This window comes from Rhinopithecus bieti, unplaced genomic scaffold, assembly GCF_001698545.2.
Source record: "Rhinopithecus bieti isolate Rb0 unplaced genomic scaffold, ASM169854v2 scaffold_2350, whole genome shotgun sequence".
NCBI classification, from domain to species: Eukaryota; Metazoa; Chordata; class Mammalia; order Primates; family Cercopithecidae; genus Rhinopithecus; species Rhinopithecus bieti.
In genome coordinates this window covers 153,634-173,212 of record NW_016803902.1, presented here as the reverse complement: position 1 = coordinate 173,212, position 19,579 = coordinate 153,634, and the positions used below count along the sequence as shown (strand labels likewise).

The 19,579-nt window shown below is 44.7% G+C and overlaps 1 protein-coding gene across 2 annotated transcripts; it reads right to left on the bottom strand.

Moving 5' to 3' along the window:
- Positions 1-3,665: 3,665 nt before the first annotated feature.
- LDHA (lactate dehydrogenase A) lies at positions 3,666-14,697 on the bottom strand. 2 transcript variants are annotated; one of them, XM_017858053.1, is made up of 7 exons: positions 14,454-14,697; positions 12,128-12,277; positions 9,607-9,724; positions 8,152-8,325; positions 6,486-6,659; positions 5,681-5,798; positions 3,666-3,915 (listed from the first exon to the last, which is right to left on the bottom strand). In XM_017858053.1, exons 2-7 carry the CDS (start codon positions 12,251-12,253, stop codon positions 3,681-3,683), a joined length of 945 nt encoding a protein of 314 aa, XP_017713542.1. In that variant the 5' UTR covers positions 12,254-12,277; positions 14,454-14,697; the 3' UTR covers positions 3,666-3,680. The 2 variants fall into 2 exon arrangements, with proteins under 2 accessions (XP_017713542.1, XP_017713540.1); XM_017858051.1 differs by lacking the exon at positions 14,454-14,697 and adding an exon at positions 12,489-12,823.
- Positions 14,698-19,579: the final 4,882 nt, after the last annotated feature.

The following is a 19,579-nucleotide window of genomic DNA, read 5'->3' as shown; positions in this document are numbered from 1 at the left end:
AAAAAAAAAAAAAAAAAAAAAAAAAAACAAAAGGCTACAGGATTAAGTACAGGCTTCTTTTTGTGCTAATTAAATTTTTTTTTTTTTGAGACAGGGTCTCACTCTGTCACCCAGGCTGGAGTACAGTGGCGGGATCTTGGCTCACTGCAACCTCTACCTCCTGGGCTCAAAGGATCCTCCCACCTCAGCCTCCCATGCAGCTAGGACTACAGGCGCCCACCACCACGCCTGGCTAATTTTTTTTTTTCTTGTAGACAGACTTTTGCCATGTTGTCCAGACTGGTCTCGAACTCCTGGGCTCAAGCAATCCACCCACCTTGGCCTCCTAAAGTGCTGGGATCCCAAGCCACCACACCCAGCCTACATTCTAAGATTAGATACTGGTGATGGTTGCCAACTATATGAATACACTAAAAATCCACAGTATGATACACTTTATAGCTGTGTCCAACTCCTTGAATGTGAGGACTCTTTAGGTATTGGTGGGTATCAGATTATGAACTTTTTTTTTTTAGCTCATCAGCTACAATTAGTGTTAATGTATTTCTTTAATTTTTATTGAGACAGTCTTGCTCTGTTGCCCAGGCCCGAGAGCAGTGGTGCCATCTTGGCTCACTGCAATCTCTGCCTCCTGGGTTCAAGCGATCCTCTCAGCTCAGCCTCTTGTGCTTCAGCTTCCCAAATAGCTGGGGTTACAAGTACAGGCCACCATGCCTGGCTAATTTTTCTATTTTTAGTAGAAATGGGGTATCATCATGTTGGCCATGCTGGTCTTGAACTCCTGGCGTCAAGTGATCCACCCACCTCAGCCTCCCCAAGCGCTGGGATTATAGGTGAGCCATCACACCTGGCACGTGTTAGTGTATTTAATGTGTGGCTCAAGACAATTCTTCCAATGTGGCTCAGGGAAAGCAAAAGGTTGGACAACCATGCTTTAAGATAATTCCTTCTCTTAACTAGTTCTCAGGAAATAATCTTTGGAAAAAGATCTTGGAGTTGGGAATGACAATAATGTTCAGTTAACCTTTACAAGTATGGTTTTCAGGCCTGTATAAGGGTCACAGTTATATTTTCAGAAAAATGTACAGAAAACATTCGTAGACAACCACGAAGGGTACTTTTTTTTAACAGATGTGGTTTTGCTGTGTTGGCCAGGCTGGTCCCTAACTCCTGGCCTCAAGTGATCAGCCCACCTGGGCTTCCCAAAGTGCTGGGATTATAGGCCTGAGCCATCGCACCCGGCCTTAAAATTGTTTTTAATTGTTACCGGCTTCCAGAGGGCAAAAGATCTCAAAAATCTGTGTTCCCTATAGTGACAAACTACCATTGTCTCTATTCAGTTGGCAAATAAATTTTACATTCACATATAGAATGTTACTTTCCAATTATGATTAGCATTATCAAATATATAATACTTTGGGACTTATTATAATGGAAGTGGTACCAGTACAACTCAGTTGACTATTACATCCTCTGCTATTAGTCAATAATATCCCTTTTAGAAAAAATTATTGCAGGGCTGCCCAAGAATAGCCTAATATTTCCAAATTAATATAATAACTAGTAGCTTTATGACTTTATATCCTAATATAATGAATTAACCAAAGTAGTCACTGTTCAAGGTTTATTGGGGTAAAGTTTTAGTTGGTATAACACTTGGATAGTTGGTTAAATTGTAGATCTTTTTAGTATATTGGTAAATGTAGCACTACTGATATATATAGTCACAAAATAAGCTCCTTTGAACAATAACGCACAAAAGACATACGATACTGATTTATACACTGATCCCAGATGTGACTGACTGAGAAAAAATGTTGGACTAGGCATGTCAGTGAGGAGCCAGGAAATTATATAACACACAGTAAAACATCCACGCCCAAGGGGCAAATGTCAGCATGAGCAGAAATGGCAGTGTGCGTCAGAACATATTCAGCACTAACCAGTTAGGACAACGCAAGGATTAATACCCATCTAGCATCAGGATACTAGCTGTGGATGTCACAAACCATGTCCTATTCTAACTTCAGGAGTTAATGCTTTCCCAGTCATCTAAAATATTAGGCTGCTTTAATACAGATCAGATAAAAAGACACATGCACAACCTCCAACTAAATCCTGGTTTAGCCTAGACAGGTGAAATGGCTATGACATCAGAGACTTTTAAAATTGGGCAGCTCTTTTTGGATTCCCCAAAGTGTATCTGCCACTCTCTTCAAACGGGCCCCCGCTCATCCTCAGGAGTCAGTAGTCAGCCTCACAGGTCTGAGATTCGCGCATTCTGTCCGCAAAATGCAAGGAAACACTAAGGAGAGACATCATCCTTTATTCCATAGAGACGCCTGAAGATGAAATGAAAAAAAAAAAAAATCTTACATTTTTGTCTATGCATCTATGGTTTTCTCAAGACTTAGCAGTCTGCTATAATATTAAAGCATTTTTTTTTTTTAGCCAGAGCTTGCCTGCTGTCACCCCAGGCTAGTGCAGTGGGCGAGCAAACACATCTCAAGCTCACGCGCAAGCTCCACCTCCGCGGTAAGTGATCTCCTGCTTCAGCCTTCTGGGACCTACAGGCGTGCGCCACCACACCTGGCTAATTTTTGTATTTTAGTAGAGACGGGGTCACCTCGTTGGCCACCAGGCTGGTCTCAAACTCTTGACCTCAGGTGATCCACCTCTTGGCCTCCCAAAGTGCTGGGATTGCAGGCATGAGCCAGAGCCCAGCCGCTTTTTTTTTTTTTTGGATGGAGTTTTGCTCTTGTTGCCCAGGCTGGAGGGCAGTGGTGCGATCTCAGCTCACTGCAACCTCCGCCTCCTGCGTTCAAATGATTCTCCTGCCTCAGCCTCCCAAGTAGCTGGGATTACAGGCTTGTGCTACCACGCCCAGCTAATTTTATATTTTTAGTAGAGACAGGGTTTCACCATGTTGGTCAGGCTGGTCTTGAACTACTGACCTCAGGTGATCCACCCCTTGGCCTCCCAAAGTGCTGGGATTACAGGCATCAGCTGCTGCACCTGGCCCTTTTTTTTTTTTCAATAGAGACACTATTTTTTCGATAGGTCTCACTATACTGCCTAGGGTGGTCTCAAACACCTGGGCTCAAGCGATTCTCCTGCCCTTGGCCTTCCAAAGTGCTGGCATTACAGCTGTGAGTCACTGCGTGTGGCCTAATTATGAAGATTTTAAAATACAACTTGAGGCAGGGTGCAGTGGCTCACACCTGTAATCCCAGCATTTTGGGAGGCCAAGGCGGGTGGATCACGAGGTCAGGAGTTCGAGACCAGCCTGGCCAATGTGGTGAAACTCCCGTCTTTACTAAGAATACAAAAATTGATTGGCCACTACTCTCCAGCCTGGACGACAGAAGACTGTCTCAAAAAAATAAAAAACTTTGATAGGGAGAAATTCCTTTCCAGGTTTTCAGTTATGACTTAATGAATAGTATAAAAGAAAGTCATTAAAAATAGTAACAGAACGCTAAACTTGAATATAATTTCTATTTTCCCCAATGGAAAGATAGTTTATTTCTTTTACAGTCTTCCACCTACCTCAGCATAATTGAATAAGACTTTTTTTGTAGTCAAATTATCAAGTATCTATGTGTTGAACAGGCCTAGTGGACATTAATCCTAAAGCTCAACCATTTCTTTCAAAAAAGGAAAGCTGTGGGTCCATTAATTTATTTCACTTTAATCAGTAATGGAAGACTTGTATTAATCTTTCTCAGAAGAATCTTTGTAAAAGGCCAGGAAAAAGCATTCAAATACAGTGTATCACTACACAGACCTACCTTAATCATGGTGGAAACTGGGTGCACTCGCCTAAGATTCTTCATTATACTCTCTGCCAAATCTGCTACAGAGAGTCCAATGGCCCACGATGTGTAGCCTTTGAGTTTGATCACCTCATAAGCACTGGAGGGTAGGAAACCATAGGTCAGGGGAGAAAAAGCAGGGTGGAAGAAAGAAAGAAAAACAAAGTTTTCATTAACACATGTTTTACAGTAAATAATGCCAAAATGTTGCATTATACCAAGAACAACTCTTACACATGTACGCTAGGGATATTCATTAACAGTACTGTTAGTAATAGCAAAAACATGACAATCTTTCCAATGTCCTCCAACAGAAGAATGGATAAATCATGGTATACTGATACAATGGAATATTACATAGGTATCAAAAAATAAACTATAGCTACTTGTAAAAAAAAATGGGATAATTCTTAAAAATATAATATTGAATTTTAAAAAGAAATCCAAGACAACATAGCATTCTTAACTCAGGATTATGTCAAGTGGGAGCATGAGGGGGACAGAGGAATAGCTGGGGGAAAGAACACAGAATCTACTTATTTCTAAACACCAGCGGAATACTAAATTCTGATTCAACAATGTTATTTGACAGATATCATCAGTGTTTCTTTCTTGAGCTGGGTGGTGGGTTCACAGGTTTTATTTAATTAAACAAATACAAACAGGAGGGCCTTGCTTGACTAATCATGAGAATATGTCATGAACTAAAGATTATGATTCGTTTTTTAATTCTATAGACCTGACGTCCACACAGGACCACAAAGGTAAATAATGCCACCAAGTTGAAAGCTTCCCTATTTCAATAATTTTTTTTTCTTTTGAGACAGGCTCTCACTCTGTCACCCAGGCTAGCAGGCTGGAGTGCAGTGGCAGGATCTCGCTTCACTGCAGCCTTGACCTCCCAGGCTCAGGCGATCCTCCTGCCTCAGCCCCTTGAGTAGCTAAGACCACAGGTGTTCACCACCACACCTGGCTAACTGTTGTATTTATTGCAGAGACAGGGTTTTACCCTGTTGCCCAGGCCGGTCTTGAACTCCTGAGCTCAAGTGATCCTAGGGCCTTGGGGCCTGGGCCTTGCAAGGTGAAGTCCATTCTTTTTTTTTTTAAGAATGTTTTTATAGTATGATCTTAACAAAGCTTAAGAAAACAAGTTTTCTCAGCCAGGTAAGGTGGCTCATGTGTGTAATCCCTGCACTTTGGGAGGCTAGGGCGGGCAGATCACCTGAGGTCAGGAATTTGAGACCAGCCTGGCCAACATGGTGAAACCCCGTCTCTACTAAAAATACAAAAATTAGCTGGGCATGGTGGTGAACGCCTGTAGTTCCAACTACTTGGGAGGCTGAGGCAGGAGAATCACTTGAACCCAGGAGGCATAGGCTGCAGTGAGCAGAGATGGTACCACTTTACTCAAGCCTGGGCAACAGAGTGAGATGCTGTCTCAAAAAAAAAAAAAAAAAAAGGTATGGTGGTTCTCACCTGTAATCCCAGCACTTTGGGAGGCTGAGGCAAGCAGATCACGAGGTCAGGAGATCAAGACCATCCTGGCTAACATGGTGAAACCCTATCTCTACTAAAAATACAAAAAATTAGCCGGGTATGGTGGCACATGCCTGCAGTCCCAGCTACTCAGGAGGCTGAGGCAGGAGAATCACCTGAACCCAGGAGGTGGAGGTTGCAGTGAGCCAAGATTGCGCCACTGCACTCCAGCCTGTGGGAAAGAGCGAGATTTCGTCTCAAAAAAAAACAAAAAACCACCAGTTTTCTCTCTAGCAAAAAGTTCTCAAATGCAAATGCTATTACAATTTTAACCTTTTAAATAAAAACAGTAAATGTTAATATTCTGTGTTGCCAAATTGAAAGGTTACCTCTCAACCACCTGCTTGTGAACCTCTTTCCACTGTTCCTTATCTTTATCAGTCCCTAAATCTGGGTGCAGAGTCTTCAGGGAGACACCAGCAACATTCATTCCACTCCATACAGGCACTAAAAGAAACAGTACAGACTACATTTATTTTCATGTACCAACAGATTAGTAATTATGATTCATTTTTCTAACTCTTATCTTTGGAGGAGGAATACTCAATTTTGGTAGATGGTCAAGACTACTAAAGCAGTCATTACTCACTTTTAGATTAGATTTTCATTTACTTACGTTATATAAAACTAGGAATTTTCACTGTATTCTAACCTGTTTCTCTGGCCAATTGAAATGTTTAACCCACGTATATTTGAAATATAAAGATAGTATGAGAACATAAGGGGGGTTTTCTTAGCATACAGAACCAAATCATAACATTTTTCAACTGTGATAATAATATAACTTTTGTGCACTCCATTTGGATTTGCTGACATTTTCAGGGCCAGGCAGTACAAGTCAAGTATAAACAGCTGTGATATTAAATGACTGAAGTCATCCTAAGGAACTATAGTCTTAAGATATCCACGGTAAGAAGAGAAATTTCATTCCCCATCCCCCTAGCCATAAAATGCCATATAAAATGGCAACAATCTTAACAATTCTTAACATATAATTATACAAAATACTAGGTTTCAGGAAACCATTCTATCCTACTGAATGGATATTTGATTAGGCTCTAATTGAATAATACAATGCTCACTGACTTGTTATATCATCTTTTCAAAAACAAAAAGAAAATAACTTATGCTTACCACTGGAATCTCCATGTTCCCCAAGGACCCACCCATGACAGCTTAATGGGTGAACTCCCAGCCTTTCCCCCATCAGGTAACGGAATCTGGCTGAATCCAGATTGCAACCACTTCCAATAACACGGTTTTTGGGAAAACCACTTATCTTCCAAGCCACGTAGGTCAAGATATCCACTATGAAAAAGGAGAAAATAAAAGTCACCCATTATCCCTCCCCATACACAAAAAGGTATCCTTACTATGAAGAAAACAGTTAAGCAGATACTAGGTGATCGTTAGATAATGATAGGCTACTCCAGATATATGGCTTTGTATGGATCTTGATATTGATCATGGCTAACCCATAATTTTGTTAATATTTTTTAAGCCTCTATACTATGTATATCAAGTCCATTAGTATTCAAAAAGTATAGTTTTGGCTGGGCATGACAGCTCACACCTGTAATCCCAACACTTTGGGAGGCTGAGGTGGGAGGACTGCCTGAGGCCAGCAGTTCAAGACCAGCTTGGGCAACATAGCAAAACCCCATCTCTACAAAAAACCTTAAAAAACTAGCCAGGCATATTGGTGCACACCTGCAGTCCTAGCTACTTAAGAGGCCGAGGAAGGAGGAATCACTTGAGCCTAGTAGGTCAAAGCTGCCATGATCATCCCATTGCCCTCCAGCTTGGGTGGCAGAGTGAGATGTGGTCTCAAAAAAAAGTATAGTAACAGTTTTATGAAAATAAACTGTGTATCAACTAAGAGACAATTAATTATGGGCCCGAGCACAGTGGCTCACACCTGTAATCCTAATACTCTGGGAGGCCGAGGCAGATGGATCACCTGAGCTCAGGAATTTGAGACCAGCCTGGGCAACATGGTGAAACCCTGTCTCTACTAAAAAAATCAGCCAAGCATGGTGGCACGTGCCTGTAATCCCAACTACTTGGGAGGCTGAAGCAGGAGAATTGCTTGAACCCAGGAGGCAGAGGTTGCAGTGAGCCAAGATCAAACCACTGTACTCCAGCCTGGGCTACAAAGTGAGACTGTCTCAAAAAAAAAAAAAAAAAAAAAAAAAAGAATAGCAATTATTCACAAACTTATCCCTTATCCAAGATCTTGGGCAGGTAATTTTAAGCTCCAACTACATTTAAAGGCATTGTATTCCCTTTAATGTTTTAAAATTAATTATTAAAAAAAAACAAAAAACAAAAAAAAAACACAAATCTCCTTAGAAGGGAAGTGAAACATGAAAAATAAATAAATCAATAAATATGCGTGGCTGGGCACAGTGGCTCATGCCTGTAATCCTAGCACTTTGGAAGGCCGAGACAGGTGGACTGCTTGAGGCCAGGAGTTCAAAACCAGCCTGGCCAACACTGTGAAACCCTGTCTCTACTAAAAATATAAAAAATTAGCCACGCATGGTGGCAGGCGCGTGTAATCCCAGCTATTTGAGAGGCTGAGGCAAGAGAATCACTTGAACCCAGGAGGCAGAGGTTGCAGTGAGCTGAGATTGTGCCACTGCACTCCAACCTGGGCTACAAGAGCGAAACTCCGTCTCAAAATATATATTTTTTAAATAATATTTTAAAATATTAAAATAGATACATATATACACACATATCATATACTATCAGTTTTACTATAGCTTGTCAATTTTTACGCAGTTAAAAGGCTCACCTGGATTTGAAACAATAAGCAACTTGCAGTTCGGGCTATATTTTACAACATTAGGAACGATGAATTTAAAGATGTTCACGTTACGCTGGACCAAATTAAGACGGCTTTCTCCCTCTTGTTGACGTGCCCCAGCCGTGATAATGACCAGCTTGGAGTTTGCAGTTACACTATAGTCTAGAGAAAAGGGAAATGACCAGATTAAGGCCTTTAGAATAAATTTTACCTAAGCAGCAAAAATTTGTTCCATAAGTGCCCCACAGACCTTTCTTGTTGTTTTTAGAGTTTTATCATTATGGTTTCTTAAATGGAGGAAGAGCATGTCAATACCTTCCTTGTATTCTAGTTTTAGTCAAGTTGTAACGTTATGTAACTACAATTAGGGGGAGCTGGAGGGAATCAAGTTTATTATTTGATTCTCCTATTAATTTTTTACATATCCTCAAAATTTTTGCTACCTAAGCTCAATGTTCACACTTTTCCATACTCTTGTTTTTACTTAACTCGTGTCCTATCAGTCCAGGAACAGGCAGTTTGTGTGTGTGTGTGTGTTTGATGGTGGTGGTGGTGGTGGTGATGGTGGTAGGGGGACTTATTTCTAAGCAGAGACAGCTTTATACTTAACAAGCATATTTTGCTTCTAGATACCCTATGGCACAAGAAAGTTAAGCCAGCAATGAAGGGAGTTGCCCATTAGCGAGGTGGCCAGTGATTTTCAGGTACAAAAGTACACACTATTTGGGCTCACATTCAGGTTTCTTGACTGGTGCTGTTAAGTGTGAAAGGGTCAAGTCAAGAATACTGGCTGAACAGGCTCATTTATTTACCCTATTCTCAACTTTGTGTTGCGCCTGTGAAAGGATGTGGGGGGCAAGAAAGTAACACAATGTGGTTAAATACAGACCTAAGATTTAAGCTTTACTCATTACATTCTAATTCAGGTGGTTTCCATAGCATGGACAAATTGGATTTCTATTTTAAACCATTTACTAGAAATTGAAACTTTGATGTTCACAGTCACCCAAGTGAAATTGTTCCCAGGCTCTTGTACTCTGCATTTAAAACAAAATCTTCAAAGAGCTACGATTTCAAGCCTGATAAAGCATTTAAGTCTAAGGTTGGGCACAGTGGTTCACACCTGCAATCCCAGTACTTTGGAAGGCTAATGAGGGAGGATCACTTGAACCCAGTGGTTCAAGACAGGCCTGGGCAACACAGTGAGTCCCCATCTCCACAAAAGTAAAAAAATTAGCTGGGCATGGTAGCATGCCCTATAGTCCCAGCTTCTTCGTGAGGGGGAGGGGGTAATGAAGTGGAAGGAGGATTGCTTGAGCCCAGGGTTCGAGGCTGCAGTGAGCCATAATTTGCAACTGCACTCTACCCTAAGCAACAAAGAGAGACCATCTGAAAAAAGAATTTAAGTCTCATGGATTATAATATAAACTTGTTGAAATCAACCTTTCCCAGAGACAATCTTTGGTGTTCTAAGGAAAAGGCTGCCATGTTGGAGATCCATCATCTCTCCCTTCAATTTGTCTTCGATGACATCAACAAGAGCAAGTTCATCTGCCAAGTCCTAAAAGACATAAAATATTTAGTTAAATGGAAAATTGCCACATCTAGATTTTAAGAGAAGCATGAAAAATTTCTGTATTTCTGGCGTAGGAGAGTTTTGTTACTTTATTAGCACAGTATCAAGATATACTTCAAAGTAGAGGGCACCCCATTTCAAAAGCTGACTTACAGATTACTCCATATGTAGATAGCATTGACCCTCTCTCCAGCCCTGTCTCCCCACTGAAGCAAGCTCTATAGGAGTTCCACCACTGCAGATGTGGAAGCAGAACACTGGATTGGCAGTTGCTAGAATAACTTCCAATTATATAAAACTGCCCTATCTACTCTCTCAAATTCCATCCTACACACCAATGTTAGGTTGTTATTCATTTAACTAGGTGATATTGACCAGTATCAAGACTTGAAATCAGCAAATATTCTGGCCGGGCATAGTGACTCACATCTGTAATCCCAACACTTTGGGAGGCCAAGGTGGGCGGATCACTTGAGGTCAGGAGTTCAAGACCAGCCTGGCCAGGCCAGGGGCGGTGGCTCACACCTGTAATCCCATCACTTTGGGAGGCCCAGGCAGGCGGATCACGAGGTCAGTAGATTAAGACCATCTTGGCTAACACGGTGAAACCCCTGTCTCTACTAAAAATACAAAAATTGGCCGGGAGTGGTGGTGGGCGGGTGAGACAGGAGAAAGGCATGAACCCAGTCAGCGGAACTTGCAGTGAGTCAAGTTCGTGCCACTGAACTCCAGCCTGGGCGACAGGGTGAGACTCCATCTCAGAAAAAAAAAAAAAAAAAAAAGACCAACCTGGCCAATATGGTGAAGGCCTATCTCTACTAAAACTACAAAAATTAGCTCGGTGTGTTGGTGGGCACCTGTAGTCCCAACTACCCGGGAGGCTAAGACAGGAGAATTGCTTGAACCCGGGAGGTCAAGTGAGCCAAGACCCTGCAACTGCACTCCAGCCAGGGCAACAAAGCGAGATTCCATCTCAAAAAATTAAAGTTAAAAAGTCTGATTTCCACCCATCTTTCAGAGATGGAATCTGAACTATTCCCTGGTTGATTCCATATATGAACCAATACTAACAGTTATGGATAAAAAGGTTTGTGCAGTGTATAATATTGGCAAAAAATATCCTTATAGTTGCAACTCTAAAAGTTAATAGTTGCATTTCAGGCCAGGAGCACCAATAACAGCTTTAATACAAATGGATGTGGTCTATCATTACCAAAAAAGTTATTCGAGCTGCAGATCTATCCCCAAATCATCTACAATATAATGAGTGGCAGTTACTCTTCTTACCCACACCTGAGCCAGAGGCCATCACAGAGAAAATCCATAGGCAGTTTGCAGGTGTGAGGAAAACAGCATCAATTTCTCATTAAGTGGGTAAGGAATAAAAGTTTGTGTATTATGCGGCCTTTCCTAAGAACATATGTAGAGTCACCTGTGTTGTTACAAGGCCTTTTCATAGCTCATTTCTGCCTTTAGTCCCTTCTCACTTGAATCCATTTCTATTCAGAACCCAGAATTCATTTGTAGAAACTCCACATCTGAACTTCAGATTTTTTTTTTTTTGAAATGGAGTCTCACTGTCGCCCAGACTGGAGTACAGTAGTGCTATCTTGGCTCACTGCAACCTCCACCTCCCGTGTTCAAGCAGTTCTCCTGCCTCAGCCTCCCAAGTAGCTGGGACTATAGGTGTGTGCCAGCACACCCGGCTACTTTTTGTATTTTTAGTAGAGATGGGCTTTCATCGTGTTAGTCAGGATGGTCTCCATCTCCTGACCTCGTGATCTGCCCACCTGGGCCTCCTCCTAAAGTGCTGGGATTACAGGCGTGAGCCACCGCGCCCGGCCTCAGACATTTTCATGTTGTAAGCTGCCTCAACTTCTTTTAAATATAAATCAGGTTTCAATAGTGTAATAAGGAGGGCTTTACTCACAATTTCTTTTTCTAATGAAATTTTAGTTCCATAATTGATAACAAAATTGCTACCTAAGGCACAGGGGCAATGAGGTTTGGGTAGGAGAACTTAAGATTTCCCATATAATTTTATCATATGCGTCATTTTCAATTCAAAAATCACTTTAAAAGAATTTTGGCTCATTTAAAGTCATGGACCCTTCCTTTTCATTGGTAGTCAATCCATGCATGTTAATACAGAATAATGAATTTTAGGAACTGGGTCTCCAGCCTGCTGACCTTTGATTCTTTTTAATTTCAGATACACTTTTGGTGTATCATCATATTTCCAAAGTTTGTTTCACAGAAAGTTATCTGAATGAGTGCATAAATCTAAATATTGTTATATGAAACGTAATAATACAATTCTAGGGGCGGGAGTGGGGGCAGAGGACGGGGTCAAGGTATGGGCTTCCAGTGTGGTAGATTCTCACTTACCTTCATTAAGACACTGATGGCACAGGCCATGCCAACAGCACCAACCCCAACAACTGTAATCTTATTCTGGGGAGTCTGTTCTTCCTTTAGAAGATTATGAATCAGCTGATCCTTGAGAGTTGCCATGTTGGACTTGGAACCAAAAGGAATCTATAGGGGGAAAAACATTTAGTGTCACTACATCCCCTTTAATGTTTGTTAACCAAGAGATTTTTTTTAAAGCTATTTTACTTCCTTCGGGGGTATTTGCCACTATAAAATCACAAGAGATGACTAAAAAGGGAGGGGAAAAAAACCTAATGGTTGCCAAAGAGAGCTGAAAGGCCTAATGACAGGGTCGGTGAAGAGTGAAGGCCCATACCTTAGCGTGGAAAAGGAATATCGACGTTTGGGTGTAAGTATAGCCTCCTGAGGGCTCACCCATTGCGGTTTATTAACCCCAAGTGGGGCTGGCCTTTCCTCAGACAAGATCACTTTGAGCCACTCCTGCTCCTACAGCAAGGACACAGCCAGGCTTCAAGTAAAAACCAGAGGTATGTGCAGAAAAGCCATTAACTGCCACAAAGCTCGAGCCCAAGGCACCGAATCGTGCGGTGAGCCGCGCGCATGCGCGCTTTGTGGTTCTCCGTGCTCCGAAAGGTGGGCGGAAATCAGACTAATAGCTGTGGCTTCAGACCGCCCCGCTTTTACGCCCCGCCCAAATCCGGAAGATGGGCGGGCCCAGGAAACTTGTGTGCGTGCGCATGCGCATTACAGAGCGGGGGGGCGGGGGGCGAAGCCAATTACCCTAGCGGCCTCCGGCCATTGGGAAGCGGGCAACGGGCCAGACGGCAGAAGCCTGAGAAGCCCCGCCCGCAAGCAGAGGCAATCTGGAGCTATCCAGCTCAGTGAGACGGAGGGAGCTGGGATTCAGACTTCAGACCTAAAGAATGCCCCGAAAGAGACGCGAGCAACGTGAAGCCTAGCTGGCAGCCTCCCAGGTCTGGCGCGCAGTCAGCGCCAGACTTTAAATCTCAATACTAGAAACCAGGGCCTGTTAACCAACCCAGAGGGAGGCGCACGGTGTGGCTTCTACAGTGATCCTTGTTGCAAAGGCCTGTCAGGCCCAGTATGAAGAAATTGTTTGAGTACAGGGAGTGTAGAAATAGCTGCAGAGAACCTGAGGCCTGCAGCCCTAGAGTTAATAGCTACTTGATGGAACCCTCGAATTCTTTCCACCGTGTTAATCCAACCCTGCACTGCATTCGCTGGAGGGAATATCACAGGCTGCATCCCCAAAGTATCACGTCTAGTTTTGACACCACTCCAAAGGGCAAAAACCCGAGAGGACCTCTAGGCAGGCAGCCCAGAGCCACCAAGCTGGAGTCGGGTCTCTCCTTACAAATCACTGCTATTTCTAGACAGCCTTGTAAGGTTTCTAGCCTGGCAGGGGGAAGGGAGTTCCTGCGGACACCTGCTAGCTTCACTAACGGCCCCAGGATCCAATGCTACTTTCAATGTAGGAGCGGAGGTGGGAGGGCATGGGGTGAGGGAAGGGTGCGTCCAGCGGCGAGAGACATGCAAAAACGAGTTCTACTGCTCACCTCTGCCGCCTACTCACCGGGAACTTAGAGATCCCTGACTGTCTCCTAGCTTTAGGTCTCCCCGTTTGTTAAAGAGTTGGTACCGGCGGATCCTACTCAACTGAATGTCGTGAGGTGCGGGAGGGCTGGCATGCTGCCTGCTTCATCTTTGCATGCGCCGTGCTTTAGCGCAGCCCGAGATACATCAGTAGCTCCTTAACAAATGCGCAAAGTGTGCCCTATAATCTGCAGGCAGCAGCTGCCCTCACGCAGCCCACCTCTCGAGCGTCCCAAGAGAAAAATGCAAGCCGCGTGGTACTCAGCCGCTTTCCGGCTTCCAAGAACCCGCCCCGGACAAGCTGAGGCTTTTTTGGCTCTATGGGCTCCGGGAACCGGACCTCGAGTTTTACACTGCCCGCCGATTTCGAGCCCAGCGGTATCGCCCCCACCCTTAAGGCCTATCATCTCGTTGTTCCGCATCCGCCCGGGCTTTCAACCCCTGGTTGGGTGTGGCCACCTCCTCGGTTCCCCAGCGCTGCCAGAAGCCATGGTTCCCGCTTAGAGCAAAAGCAGAGCGCGGCGAGCTCCGAACACATGCGTGGTGTGCGCCACCGCCGAGGTCTCGGGGCTGCGCTTCTGGAGAGCAGGTCCTACACCTCACGGGAGTAGAAACCCCTTCGCGAGCAGCGGAGGCCAGCAGAGCCGGAGGCAGTTCGCTCCACGCGCCATCCCGCCGGCGCAGTGCGCGCAGGGCCCTACCGTACCGGGAATGCACGTCAGGCGGTCGTCCGGGACACGCGGCAATGAGATCCGGAATCGGCGGCAGTGGCTGCAGCACTCTGAGCCGAGCGCTGGGGGGGCCTTAAGTGGAACAGCTATGCTGACGTCAGCGGGGGGGGCCGGCGGACGTGCGGGAACCCACGTGTGGGTCGGGCTGGGGGTGGATGCAGAGCCAGGCGGGGCACTGGAGAGGCCCAGGCGGCGCGCGCAGCCGGACAGCCGACCCGCAGACTGCTCCTCGTGCACTGGAACTTCTAAGTAAGGTGCTGCCCTCCAGCCACAGAAGCCTGGGTCGGAGCCATGAGCCTGAGTCGGGACGACCTTCAGTTTCCTCATCCATGAGACCTGGGGAGGTTACTCTCAGGAAGGCTTGGATCTGTTTATTCTTCATCCCTGTTTCTCAGTGTCCAGAACAGCTTCTGGCTCGTAATAGGCACTCCACAAATACTTGTTGAACGAAAGGAAGAAAATGCCTAGCAGTCAGTCGGTCTGTTCTTGCCTAAGTCGAGTGACGTCCAAAACTTGACGCTGCTTTTCCCTCTGCTGCTAAGCCTACCAGCTCCCCACTCACAGTGAAGCCTTGGCCTCTCAGGCCTTGCAGGGTGACTCAGTTCTTAGTCTGCACTTCCTATTGCCCACCCCACTGGCATCTCATCTCAAGTCTCAGCCATACCCAAGAACTGTCGGTGGTTTGTTTTTTGGTTTTGGTTTTTTTGTTTGTTTGTTTGCCTTGGTATATTTCGAGACAGTCTCACTCTGTCACCCAGGCTGGAGGGCAGTGGCGTGATCATGGTTACCTGCAGCTTGACATTCCGGCTCAAGCAATCCTCCCACCTTGGCTTCCCGAAGTGACTGGAACTACAAGCGCGCTCACTTGCCCTGCGATTTTTTTTTTTTAATTATTAAAAAAAAAATTTTTTTTTTTGAGACGGAGTTGCTCTGTCGCCCAGGCTGGAGTGCAGTCGGGTGATCTCAGCTCACTGCAACCTCCGCCTCCCGGGTTCAAGCGATTCTCCTGCCTCAGCCTCCTGAGTAGCTGGTATTACAGCCACGCGCCACCACGCCCAGCTGATTTTTGTAATTTTTAGTAGAGACGGGGTTTCGCAATGTTGGTCAGGCTGATCTCAAACTCCTGGCCTCATGTGATCTGCCCGCCTCGGCCTCCCAAAGTGCTGAGATTACAGGCTTGAGCCACCGCGCCCAGCTCAATTGTTTGTTTTCTTATCATACTTACCTCTGGGCCTGTATTATTGCTGATTCCATTGCCTAGCCCGCCCTCCTCCATCTGTAATTTGTACCAGTACTTTCCCACTGTGGGGTATATTATGAAATATATTTGGTAAGCCCTTGAATATGCCAAAGTTTCCTGAATTTTCTGATAGGAGTGTCTTTTGTTATTTATTAAGAGCCTCTTTCCCTGACTTAATGTTAATGAATTAGGAGTCTTAGATCGCCTCAGGAAGGGGCCAGTCATGGGAAGGACCACATGATTAGGGAATTAGAGGGCTGGAACTTTCAGCCCAACTCACTAACCTCTAGGAAAGGGGTGGAGGCTGGCAATTAAACTCTATAAAACCCTGAAAAAGATTTGATGAGCTTCCGAGTTGCTTAACTCTGAAAGTGTTCAGAGGATGAAGTGCCTAGAGGGGGCATATCTTGGCCTTTGCATCTCTTCTATCCGGCTATTCGTCTGTATCTTGAGATTGGTGTTTGAAGGGGGAAGCAGCCTTGTGGGATGGCACTCTTAACCTGTGGAATCTGACACTATCTGCAGGTGGACAGTATCAGGATGGAATTGAATTCTAGGACACCCAGTTGGTGTCTCCTGGAGAACTGCTTGGTGTCGGGAAGTGGGTGAGGTGGAAACAGCCCACACATCTGGTCACAGAAGTGTTCTGTGTTGCACACAGGACAGCCAACACACAGAACTGGTACTGCCTTGCTCTCTGCCCCCTACAGACTAGACGGTACATTTTTCAAACCAGTTTGTAAGAGAGGTATGTGTGGCTATGCTCCCCTACCAGACAGTGAGCCCCTCAAGGGCATGGGTGGGTTTACTTACTCCCTGAACCTACAGCACCAGCCCAGTGCAGCTCTGAGATAGATCCATAACTGAGTTTCTTGGTTTTGACAGAAAACTCTACTCAGCTCCAGAATAGCACAAGGAGCCGGGTGCAGTGACTCATGCCTATAATCCCAGCACCAATGTGGTTGAGGTGGGAGTACTGCTTGAGGCCAGGAGTTCGAGACTAGCCTGGCAGCATCATAAAAAAAAAAAAAAATTGCAGGGCGTGCTCGCATGTTCTCACAGTTTTGCCATCACTGTAGATTCTAAGATCACTCTAGGCTCTGAAATGGGGCTCTCACCTCAAAGACACAGCTGGAAAGTTTAGGGGTGGGCCACTGATTCTTCAGAGTACCTCAGGGCAGGGCAGATTGCCACAGTGTTTTCCGGTTCCTCAGTCTTTGCAACAATGTTCTCAGTCAGGGCTGGGCCCCTGCCTGCCTACCAAATGTGACCACTGCTGCTGGGAAGAAGGGTGCAGAAGGCAGAGAGCTGAAGGTGGCTGGGGAGACGAATAATTTTCACCTGAAAGGCTTGGGTCTGGGTACTCTGGGATGACCTGTGAAGATAAACTAGGTAGAGTATTCATTCCCCTAATTCACGATACCTAGCAACAGCTTGCTCCAAGCACAGCTCAGGCTTCTTAGGCAGAACAACAGCCAGTATTTGACTCCACAAATATGAATAAAACAAATACCATTTACTGAGCATCTGCTATGGTTCCGGCAGCCAGTTAGGTAATCCCCATACTCATCCTTTAGAGTAGGCATAATTATCCCCATTTTTCAGATACAGAAACCAAGGCTCAGACAGGTAAGTGACTTTGCCAAGGTTGTGCAGCTAGTAAGTGATGTTGACTGACAATTTAAACCAGTGCTGACTAACCCCAAAGCCTATGATTTTCTCTCTATTCTAGGATATTGCCCCACCCCACTCCATACAAAGGGGAAGACATTATCTAGGGGGCCCAAACCAGTCCCAGGTTCAGAAGAGGCCATGGGTGCCAATAGGTGTCTCTGCTGAGACCTTGGTATTCTGCCCTTAGACTGGGACTTAGACCATTGGCTCTCCTGGTTCTCAGGCCTTTGGGCTCAAACTGGAATTTATACCACCAGCTTTCCTGAGTCTCTCCAGCTTGCAGATGGCAAGATCATGGGATTTCTCCGCTTGCATAAACACCTGAGCAAATTCCTCCTCATAAATCTCTTTATATCTATTCTTCCATTGATTCTGTTTCTCTGGAGAACGCTGATTAATATAGGAGCCTGACTAATACAATCCAAACAGTAGAACTTCTGTACTAAAGCCAGAGAACAATGTGGAACCCTTGGAATGGGTCAGAAAACACTTTCAGGGGACGGAACAAAATTCTCAATCTGACCAAGTGTTCTTTGGATGTGACCTCTTCAAAAGGGAAAATCCCTAGCACAGTCACTATGGAAAACAGTATGGAGACCCCTCAAAAAACTAAAAATGGAACTTCCATATGATCCAGCAATCTGCGTATATATCCAAAAGAAACAAAATCAGTATATCAAACAAATGTCTGTACTCCCATGACTATTGCAGCACTATTCACAATAGCTAAAATATGGATGGACTCAATCTAAATGTCATCAATAGATGGATGATAAAGAAAATGTGTTGGCCAGGTGCAGTGGCTCATGCCTCTAATCCCAGCACTTTGGGAGGCCGAGGTGGGTGGATCACCTGAAGTCAGGAGTTCGAGACCAGCCTGACCAATATGATGAAACCCCGTCTCTACTAAATAAAAAAAAGTAGCCGGGTGTGGTAGCACATGCCTGTAATCCCCAGCTACTTGGGAGTCTGAAGCAGGAGAATTGCTTGAAACCAGGAAGCAGAGGGGCTGGACATGGTGGCTCATACCTGCAATCCCAGCACTTTGGAAGGCTGAGGCAGGCAGATTGAGCCCAGGAGTTCAAGACCAGCCTGGGCAACATGGTGAACCCCCAACTCTACAAAAAATACAAAAAAAAAAAAAAAAAAAATGCTGAGGATGGTGGTAAATGCCTGTAGTCTCAGCTACCCAAGAGGTTGAGGTGGGAGGATCACCTGAACTCGGGAGGTCCAGGCTGCAGTGAACTGTGATGTCACCACTGCAATCCAGAGCAAGACCATGTCTCAAAAACAAAAACAAAAAAATTTTTTAAAAGTGCTATATATGCCCAATGAAATACTATTCAGCTATTTCAGAATGAAATCCTGTCATCTGCAGCAGCATGGATGGAACTGGAGGTCATTAAGTGAAATAAACTGGCACAGAAAGGCAAACATCGCATGTTCTCACTCATGTGGGAACTAAACAATTTGGTCTTATGGAGGTAGTGAATAGAATGGTGGCTACCACAAGCTGGGAAGGATGGTGGGGAGAAAGGATGAAGAGGGATTGGTTAATGGGTACCAAAATACAGTTAGATAGGGTGACTATAATTAATAACTTACTGTATATTTCAAAATAGCTAGAAAATTCAGAATGTGCCTAACACAAAGAAATCATAAATATTTGAGGTGATGGATATTCCAGTTCCCCAGATTTGATCATTATACATTTTATGCTTGTGTCAAAATGTCACATGTATCTCATACATGTGTGCAACTATTATGTATCAATAAGTTTTTTTAAAGGGAAAATCCCATAAAAGAGGGGTTTGACCAAGAGACAAGCTGGCCTCAGAGAATAGATGCTGCTCAGCACCCACTGTAAGATTTTCCTAAAATGGCCCTGGTCACAGGATGGTTTCCATCCAAAACACAGCGCTGAGTCATTCCTTCATCCTGTATTTGTTATACTCCTCTTTGAGAGCATTCGGTAGTCCCTCATTGCTTCCAGAATAAAATCCAAACACTTTGGAAAGGCGCAGCCGGACCCCTGTGATCCAGCGCTCACATCCCGTCTCTGGTTTTATCTATTTTCCTTCATGCTTCCTATATACCAGTTCCAGGGCTACTCACTACATTCCCCAAATGTGCCATGTACTCTTACCTCCAGCCTTCCACCTAGGGAGTTCCTTCATTCTGAGTGCC

Bases quoted from the DNA above. Each gene is read 5' to 3' on its own strand.
- LDHA (XM_017858051.1), bottom strand. From the start codon at position 12,551: ATGGGTGAGCCCTCAGGAGGCTATACTTACACCCAAACGTCGATATTC. The intron at 8,326-9,606 runs GTTGATTTCAAC...CCTTTTCTCTAG, and splicing joins AAAGATTGTCTCTGGGAAAG to ACTATAGTGTAACTGCAAAC. The intron at 6,660-8,151 runs GTGAGCCTTTTA...CCTTTTTCATAG, and splicing joins GCTTATTGTTTCAAATCCAG to TGGATATCTTGACCTACGTG.